Here is a 10203-nt window from a genome sequence, read left to right as displayed (position 1 = left end):
AAGTATCATCTATTCAATCAACAAAATACAGACGGTGTAGAGGGAGCAGCGACAGGTTATCTGGTGCTAAATCTCCGCTATGAGTACCGAAATAATTAGCAATGACTGGAATCGTACAGGCGAACTACCACGCATATTGTAAATAAATATTTATTTCATGTTCTGGTTTATTTCGCTAAAGAAATAGAGATCCAGCAGTGCGCTCAAGACATTTAGCTTTGGAATGTTGTAATTTCAGATAAGCTTTAATGCAACCCCTTTATCATCAAAGCCTATTATTCCCTATAATAAGTCGAAGCTGGCATTGGTTACACATGGTGAGGATTCAAAGACACAAGTAAAAACGTTGCAATAAATTAGATCAATTTTATGTTTTCTCATGATTAGAACGCTTAGCCCTGCTTAGCTGACTTCCTCCAAACTCTCGTCCTCGTCGCTGTAATTTTTGAACAAGGATGTGCCCATCTTCGCTGCCGAGGCTGAAATGAAAAAAAGGGCGGAATTTGGTTTCAAATCCAGTACTTCATTCTTAATGTTAGAAAGCCAAAAAACAATTTAAAGGCACGCACCAATTCACATTTTTCACACGAGCAAGCTTCTTCGAACACTGACTTCTAAAGCGCGTTACTATTCATTCCGCACTTTTCTCGTATTACAATGTACCAACCATGACCATTCGGCCACATGTGTGATCGAACGCTTTCAGAAACTCAGTAGAAATGGGCATTCAACATGCAGAAGTATCCGCACATCAAACTATCAGCCCCAGCAGATCTAATACACCTTAAAATCTTCCCTATCAGCTTTGGTAAAAGAAACAAAACTGACTAGTTATTCTTTTTAAACCAGTTTCGTGGACGAAAAAAACGCATTCTCGAAGGCCTTACACCGCAACTAAATTCGGCACTTGTTAGAGCGTCGCCTCTACTGCGAACATTCAGCCAGATTATGGAGTAATGCCACAATCGACCCATCAAATTAATGTTAGAACAGGTGTTTGCCTCATAGCTTGGCGCATGCATACCACGTGATAACAATACCAAAAAATAAATAATAAATCATTTGCAGTCGCTAAATATACAAAGCAACATTGCCATTGAGGTGTGTCCTCAAAAGGGGTGTTTATTGCGCTAACAGCGAAACCCATGTTCGTCCGCATCGGACGGCATGGAATCGTTTTCCCGAATCCGAAACTAAGCCCATGGGACGCGCGGAAAGCGTGATGAAAATGGCAAGCTTGCTGGTGACGCCCGGCCGTCACTGCGGCTCTCACCACCGAGAAACTAACACTGTCATTGCGTGTGAACGTCACAACTACAGTGAATGTAAACGTCACGACTACAGAACTGGCAATAAAAGGTGAACAAATAAAGTCGCGCGCACTGGTACCACTAAAGTGGCAAGGAGCACCTTGTGAACCAACTTGGAACCGTGATAACAGCTTCACTTCCTGACCTGTAGTCACGATGTATAGGCTGCTGAGATTTGAAGGCTTAACTTCCCTGTGCGGACGGTACGGTCCCCCAAATCGAATTGCATGCTTACTGTAACAAATCAAATCGACTTCTTTGCTTAGAAACTCGTTTTAAGAAAGAGACAGATATTACCACCTACGTAGTTGCAAAGCAGTGCCAGGGGCTCGACTTTGGCGCCGTTGTGAATACATATACAACGAAAGACATGGGAGCACCCTAGAGTAACATTTCTGGATATGCATGCTCAGTACTAATGCCTACCTTTAGAGGGCTGTGTGCCTTTTGTTCCTTCCGCGTGAGCACTGGGCCAAAAAACAAGAAAACTATTATTTTTTTATCTCCAGCCTGCATCGCCAGCAAAATGCATCTGTATCCGCGATGGTTTAGTTCTGCATAGAGATAATTAACCTTCGAAATTATATCTGCATGAAATCTGGCCTTCAAATCAATTTTAATGGTCTGTATTTGATAAAGTACGTATCATGCCCTGACAAAATACCTGCGGAATCTGGCGAACATACAGCCGCATGCATTGTACCTTCAAAAAGCTGAGAGCCGGAAAGAGTACCTGCGAAGAATTTTTGCATGCATTGGCATAACCACGACACTCTTTCCGGAATAAAGCAGATGTTTGACTTGGTAAACAATAATACTGTTGAGCTTGTGCTGTTTTTCGCCTCGACTATTTTTAGAATCTGGGTTCGCGTAAAAGAGTTTGCCAGCCATTGTCCAATGCAGTCACGTTTTGACGATTCAGACAAGGCGCGCTAGATATCAAATTATCGGTAATGACTTCAAATATATATATATATATATATATATATATATTTGTATATATATATATATATATATATATATATATATATATATATATATATATATATATATATATATATATATATATATATATATATATATATATATATATATATATATATATATATATATATATATATAAATCCGTCTTTCCGTAAAAATGGCTATGTCATGGATGAGCTGTACCAGTGCTATCCGGAATTTCATGGTGTGGCACTTCATCCACACGTGTCATGCCCTCCCATGCTGCAACTAAGCTGCAACTTAGCGTTGGGCAGCAACCTATATAGCACCCCGGACTGTGCTAGCTGCCAGCTCTACGACGCAATGGTAAGTACTTCATAATCACAAATAAAATTAGAAAAAATCAGCTCTCTGAGTAGCCTGCATTAAGTTAATTAGCTGAATACGTCACAAGCAAATGAGAATGTGTAGAGTATAATTTAAGATGTACTTTCACTTCAGCCAAACCTGCGAGGTCTCGAGCATCGATCAGCGAGCAGCAGTGCGCACCCCAGTGCATGTGCGGAGTAAGAAGGGGAAGTGGTACTGTTGCAATTGAATGACATATCTAGCGGCATTGCTCACGCTAATTTTAATTATCAGACATCACGAGCTTACTAATTAACATCAACAAATTATTTTCTGACGTCGAGCAACACTAGTACAATTGTGCAGCAGAATCAGTCTTCACCTCTCAAAAAATGAATAATTAAAAAAATATTGCAGTGTTTCTTGGAACACACTGTAGTCCGCGCGTCTTAATGAGGGTGGAGCTATTCTGTAACCTTCGATTCCCATTTCAAGCAATGTTTGATCACACTGCTGTCCCGACGTTCCACAAAGCGTCCAATCTTTCCTGCCAATGTGGAGTTTCGCGACACAATGGTGGAAGCCACTGCCCATACTCCAAACTAATCGTTGTACGGGAACCTTCATCTTGTTCTGTTGAAAGTGCATCAACAAGGCAAAAAAACAAGATCATATCTTGCAAGTCGTCGCAACCTTAGTTCCGAAGCCATCCGCTAATGATCGAAATTCTGTGCTTTGCTTTGCATCGTCGATGGTAGTGCTCAGTTTTGACTTTCAAACCGGCAATATTTCTACCGGCTATGACAGTGAAGGCGGGCTCTCTCAATGCAACCAAACCGAAACGTGAGATAGAAGCACTCCAAATACTGCACCAGACTTCTTACTCTGCAGCATACTTCGATGGATACAAGCGGCACGCTGGTGTACGCAGGCATTATGTACTACCACAGAAGAAACGTAACCTCAGCGCAACCCATATTGGATCATATTGGATCATAGCGGCTCTAAATAGCAAATATGCCACTTCGTTAACACGCCGTGTGAAAGCCGTCGAACAAATTAAGTTCACCTCGAAGCTGAAATTGAAGCTCATTAATTCATTTATTAACTTTATTGGCTGCTACAATCTTTAATTTTAATTGTCCAGGGGATTCAGATAAAACCGTATATACTCACATTGAAGTTCCCTGGTCGCCGGAGTTCATAACAGCGGACTGCGTGGTCTGTGAAAAAGAGATAGTAGGATTTAATCTAGCCAACCAAGCAGGAAGTGCAAAAGCTTTTGCGCACAAATTAAAGCTGATGGACACGAGGATTTGCAGTGCAGTACGCAACAGTGTGTTGCGGTCCTTCCGCCAGAACATCCGCTGCACCGAAAGCTATAACTATAGTAAAATAGTTCACTACAAGAACGAAGTTTTGTACTTGCTTCTCCCGCTAGACTCCAGGGTTAGAATCCGCCTCGTTCACAAAATGTGGCTCCCTCTTCACTGTCATCGCATAGCACACGGAGGGCCGGCGGGTCGTTTTCATTTACGGAAGCGACCGCGGCCTTTGCGTTTCGAAGGAGGCGAAAGGCAAAGGCGTCTGCGTGCTGTGCGATGCCAGTGCACTTTAAATATGCACAGGTGTTCGAAATTATACCGGAGACCCCAACTACGTCACCCGTTGCATCTATCTACCTCCTTTCAAACCCACCTTCCTCCGTCTATTACGGCATGGCTCAGGTGTTTTTCGAAACACGTGGCAGACACTGCTCCTTTCCTGTCAAAGGGATCGGCAATTTTTCTATGTGGTGCGCATGTGCACAGCGGCCGTTCGAAAAAGGTGGATTCGCTACCGCTTCGACGTTTTATATTTCTTTGCTCTCCAGCCCGGCACATGACAGCCGCAGTATTCTAGGTTATAGGTATGACTATAAGAAGCAGTGCTTTGACAGAGTAAGTACCCGAGGCTCAACCTGCCTTGACCACTGATATATTGCAAAAGCACTGTTTGAATTACCAGAGCCAGGACACGTGGAGTATACCGTCGCGCTCTGGGGAGCCAGTCAGAAGTCAGACACAACGATGGTTGATTGTTCCCTCTGTTATTCGTAGCGCTTTCGTACAAAAACGTTTTTGGATATTCAACATTTAGCCCTGTAAACGTCGTACTGAACCTGGCAATAGCCACAACAAGGCAAATGTGGACCCCTTCATTTCGGCTTTGGGTGAATTTGCATTTGATTAGATTTAAAGGGTTCAACATCCCAATTCGACTCAGTAAGAGGCCCTAGTGAAGGGCTCAGGAAATATCGACCACCTGGGGTTCTTTAACGTGCACCGACATCACAGAGCCCACGGGCGCCTAGGTATTCTCCCCCACCGAAAACCGTTAAAGACGAATTAGCCCTTGCCCAAGATGGTACAACACACCTCGGTGGTCTTCTGTCGCGCAGAATCCTTGACAGTGTTGATGGCGCCCAAGGGCGGTCTGCCGGAGCGCTTGAGGAGCTGCGACTCAATCGACTGCACCAGATCGTCGATGCGCGTTGGCGCGCGGCCGGACCGGGACAGCCTCTGGGGAGCGTGTGTCTTCGAGGCCGCGGGGTACGTGGCCGCTCCTCTGCTGAGCAGACCCAGGCTGCGCTGCCGACTACCGCCGCCAACGCTCGAGCTGTGGTCATCATCGTCGCTGCAGCGAGACCACCGTGCAGAACACAAACTCAGTGACGCCACTAGATGCCGCTATTGGCCTGAACCTACAAATCTCAGCCTCCTGATCGGGTTTGACCATAGAATAATAGAATACTTTCAGCACTACCGCGCCCCGCATCGGCGCAGCATGCAAAATAATAAGTTCTGCATCTGTACAGCCTCTAGAAAAAAATAGACCACGTGATACGTCGAAATCCTCCCGTCTGCCAATCTTTGCCGACATGAAAGTGCAGAGTCGATCACACTTGTCTAGAGCACTCGATGGATGTTTTGTGGTGAGCATAAACCGAAATCATAACGCAGCTGCCTTGTTCGGGGTAGTGCGGTTGTGTCTGTATGGTTTGCTGTCTGTGCGGTTGTTCTGAAGAACGTGTGCTGTCGGTGAAAGTCACTATTCCTTCAAAACAACCAACCCCCACACGGCATCGCGTGAACGCTCTAGACCTGCGTTATCAACTGTGTACGTCCTACTTCGCTGAGGAGCAACGCTGCGCGATACCAGCCGGAAGTAATTTCTATTAATTTACCAGGAGCTTTGCTGCTTAAGCTTGCAAATGCGATATGCAATACGCACAGTGAACAAGCACGTACTGGTGAGTACAGAACGTGATGGCAGCAGAAACATCTCTGAGCACCGGCCCAAGCAGTAAGCTTGCAAAACACAGGAAGATATTTCGGGTGGCGTAGGCAATGAAATGCCAGTTACATATACGGGTGGCATACTCCTAATGCTTCTGCACACATCGCCACTGTAAAAATATATGCTAATTGTTCTTTTTCGGCCGAACGCTATCAACCATGGTGAACGAAATTACAGGTGTACTGCCAACACTACTCAAAAGGGGAATTTATGTATTGTGGAAAAATGGCGATCCGGACACTTAGGCTAGACCTTTTAAGTGCATGACGTGCTACCAATATTGCTTCCTGTTTGCCGGGTTCCTTTTCGGAATAAGGCGCGCGTGCATTCACTCGCGTAATCGTTACCGCAAAATACCGATCAAGCACCCCCTAAGCCCTCTTTCACGCGCCAAAATAACAAGAAAAACGTGGAGGATGGCACTTTGTCGCGACAGTACTAAAATTCAAGACGGCTACGACCAATTTTTCTCGCAAAGGCTTAGTGCAGTTGATAGTGTTACCGGGAAACGCGTGACCAAAGTGATGTGCTCACTGACAAAGACGACTACCGAGGAACGCGGGCACGACGAAGCGTTGAGAAAGAGGACGACGCTGAGAGGGTGAATACTGCACGGCTACTGAAGTCTTAGCGTCGAGTTCAGCCCATCGCAGTGCCGTTACATTAAGTACATTCTCGTAACGTCTTAAAGGAGGTTGCGGGTTCGATACAATCTGACGCTGGATCTCCACAGTGGCCGTCACCTCGGAACCTTCACGATGACAACCGACGCGGCTCCATCTACCTCCGCAACTGCAACTGTAGTCGTAGCCCACCCCCGTGACCCTGACCCATTCTGCGGCACAGATGAGGTCGATGTCGAGGACTGGCTTTCGCTTTATGAGCGTGTTAGCCAGCACAACAGATGGGACGCCACGCTGATGCTGGCCAATGTCATATTCTACCTTACTGGCACGGCACGCGTGTGGTTCGAAACACATGAAGCAGATATACCCTCATGGGATGCTTGCAAACAAAAACTCCGTGACCTGTTGGGAAAACCGGTTGGCCGTCAACTCACCGCAAAAAGTAATCTCGCCACATGTGCCCAGACATCTACCGAGCCTTATATTACGTATATACAAGACGTTGTGGCCCTCTGCCGAAACGTTGATAAAGACATGACAGAACCTGATAAGGTGGGGCACATCCTCAAAGGCATAGCCGACTATGCCTTCGATCAATCTTCTACTCAGTCAGGACTGTTCTACGGTTGACTCCGTTCTGCAGGTTTGTCGACATTTCTAGCAGGCCAAACACAGACGCATTGCACATCGCTTCGATCGGCTCTCCAACACTGCCCCTAGCTTCACGTGCGATGATCTGCCGACCCTAAGGCAACCTTTCAACACTGAAAATGTGACCCGCATCGTGCATTGTAAACTGGAAGCGCTCGCTCCTGCTGCATCCAACCCGCCCTCCTCGGACAGCAACCTAGCGACGATATCCCTAATTCAAGCCGTCGTTCATCAAGAGGTTGCCATCTTGGGCGTCCCCTATAGACACACCATAGAACACCACAGTTCGAACCCCGTCCCTCCCATGGTCGCCACCGCTACGCCCCGCAACACCTACACGCCATGCTGCCGATACCGCAATCCTGATGAGTGGCGCACCCCTGACGACTGGCCGATCTGTTTCACTTGCTCGCGTATTCGCCACATCTCTCGCCACGGCCGCAGCCGCCGGACATCACCACCTCGACGTTTTCCTTACGTTGACCGCTACTCCGATTACGGCCACCGCTGTTTCACGCCTCGTTAAGAGCCGCCCCGCACCGATACCACTCCGCCTCCTCCTGTGTCCAGTCGCTCCCCTTCCCCGCTAACCCGCCGTTCCCGTTCACCTCTTCTTAGCCGCAGTTCCTCGCCGTCCTCTGCCGGCCGCTTCACGGAAAACTAGCCAATGCAGCTCCCGGAGGTGACGCTGCATTGGTACCCCGCTGTGGAAATCCTCTACTGCCCACTTCTTCACACTGTAACCTCCTCTCCCTGTTCGTGGATGGTGTTCCCGTCTCTGCCCTCATTGACACTGGTGCCCAAGTCTCGATCATGAGCTCCTCGTTTTGCCGCCGCCTCAAGAAGGTACAGACCCCCGCCGCTTCGCCCACCGTTCGTGTTGCCGATTGCAGTACTGCTGCCGTGACTGGGCTGTGCACTGTCCGAGTCACCCTTGACGGTCATCACATCCCTGTTTTGTTCACCGTCCTCAACCAGTGCCCTCACAATGTGATCCTCGGCCTTGACTTTTTAACGGTCCACTCTGCCCTTATCGACTGCTCCAGCGGCCTTCTTCGTTTGGACCTACCTGTCTCCTCAGAACATCCTCCATCTACACCCCGCCTTCACTTCACCGAGTTCGCTCGCCTGCCCCATGACTTTGCTGTTTACCTACCTCTGTCACCTATCCCGCCTGTGCTTGACGGTGACTATGCTGCTTGCCCTATCACCGAGGTCTTTCTTGACCGCAACGTCGTTCTTCCTCATCTCATCGTATGCGTTACACAGAACAGCACCCACCTTCCCATCCTGAACTTCAGTCTGTCACCCCAAGTTCTCCCCGAAGGAATATCCCTTGCTACCTTGTCCCCTCTCACAGACTGCACCATTTGTGCACTCACGCCTGGCCCACATTCAAGCGTCCTTCCAACACCCGTACTCCCCACCACAATTACCAACCTTATTTCCGCAATGATTGCCTCTGACTTCGGCCCTGACCACGCTCAGGACCTGCACAACCTTTTTTTATCCTTCGACATGTTTGACTTTGCTGCCGGTTCTCTGGACCAAACATCAGTTGTGACTCACCGCGTTGACACCAGCGATGCAAAACCTGTACATCGGAGGCCTTATCGTGTGTCCCTTTCTAAGCGCCAAGTCATCCAGCAGGAGGTCGACAAGATGTTGGGCAACGATATCATCGAACCTTCGAACAGCCCCTGGGAATCTCCTGTCGTGCTCGTTAGAAAGACAACAGTTAGCGCTTCTACGTCGACTATTGACATCTGAACAAGATTACAAGGAAATATGTTTTCCCGCTTCCGCGAATAGACGATGCCTTGGACTGTTTGCATGGAGCCGGCTACTTTTCCTCCATCGACTTCCGCAGCAGCTACTGGCAGGTCTCTATTGACGAACAAGACCGCGAGAAGACAGCTTTTGTCACACACGATGGACTTTACCAATTTAAAGTTATGTCTTTTGGACTTTGCAACGCCCCTGCTACGTTTGAACGAATGATGGACTCCTTACTCCGCGGCTTCAAATGGACGACTTGTCTATGTTACTTGGATGACGTGATTGTCTTCTCGCCTTTGTTCTAAAGCCATCTTCGTCGCCTTTCTTCCATCTTGGCACTTTTCCACCGTGCCGGACTTCAACTGAACTCAAAGAAGTGCAGCTTTGGTCGCCGCGAACTTAAAGTGCTTGGCCATTTAGTGAATGCCACCGGCGTGCAACCCGATCCCGACAAAGTTCTCGCTGTCAGTGCTTTTCTACCTCCCCGTACACCCCTTGATGTCCGCAGCTTTATAGGACTGTGCTGTTATTTTCGCCGGTTCGTCCCAAACTTTGCCGCTGTTGCTCGTCCTCTCACCAATCCGATGAAGAAAGGGGTTCCTTTCTCATGGGGACAAGGGCAGGATAACGCATTCTCCACCCTCATCGCTGTTCTTACCAATCCTCCTGTGTTGGCTCATTTCAACCCGTCTGCCCCGACGGAACTTCGCACCGACGCCAGTGGCCACGGGATTGGTGCCATTCTTGCACAGCGACAACGCGGCCAACACTGCGTGATTGCCTACGCCAGTCGCCTCCTGTCATCAGCGGAACAGAACTATTCTATTACGGAACGGGAGTGCCTGGCTCTCGTCTGGGCCGTTGGAAAATTCAGACCCTACTTGTTTTGCCGACCCTTCACTGTAATTACCGATCACCACGCCTTATGTTGGCTCTCCTCCCTCAAGGATCTTGCTGGCCGCCTCGGCCTCTGGGCACTGCGCTTGCAGGAGTATACCTTTTCCGTTGTACACAAATCCGGTCGGCTCCACCAGGATGCAGACTGTCTGTCCCGTTATCCCGTCGATACCCCTTCCTCTACTGACCATGAGTCGGACCCCTGTGTCTCTCTATATCGGACTTTTCCCACATAGGCGATGAACAGCGCTTGGACCCAAACCCTTAGTTCTCTTATCGACTGCCTTCGCACACACAGCCATGACTCT

General features: G+C 48.2%; 1 protein-coding gene across 1 annotated transcript in view; it reads right to left on the bottom strand.

Moving 5' to 3' along the window:
* Positions 1–257: 257 nt before the first annotated feature.
* Positions 258–10203, bottom strand: part of DZIP1 (DAZ interacting zinc finger protein 1) — a 56787-nt gene continuing 46841 nt past the window's right edge. The window contains exons 16-19 of the mRNA XM_084596835.1: positions 5021–5279; positions 3780–3826; positions 1737–1777; positions 258–479 (exon numbers count right to left, since the gene is read on the bottom strand). Coding sequence (XP_084452961.1) covers positions 403–479; positions 1737–1777; positions 3780–3826; positions 5021–5279 — 424 coding nt within the window. The 3' untranslated portion in view covers positions 258–402. The remainder of the gene's footprint in view (positions 480–1736; positions 1778–3779; positions 3827–5020; positions 5280–10203) is intronic.

The sequence above is a fragment of the Amblyomma maculatum genome, chromosome 3 (assembly GCF_055883805.1).
Source record: "Amblyomma maculatum isolate TAMU_Amacu chromosome 3, ASM5588380v1, whole genome shotgun sequence".
Classification (NCBI taxonomy): domain Eukaryota; kingdom Metazoa; phylum Arthropoda; class Arachnida; order Ixodida; family Ixodidae; genus Amblyomma; species Amblyomma maculatum.
This window is presented reverse-complemented; position numbering and strand designations above follow the sequence as displayed.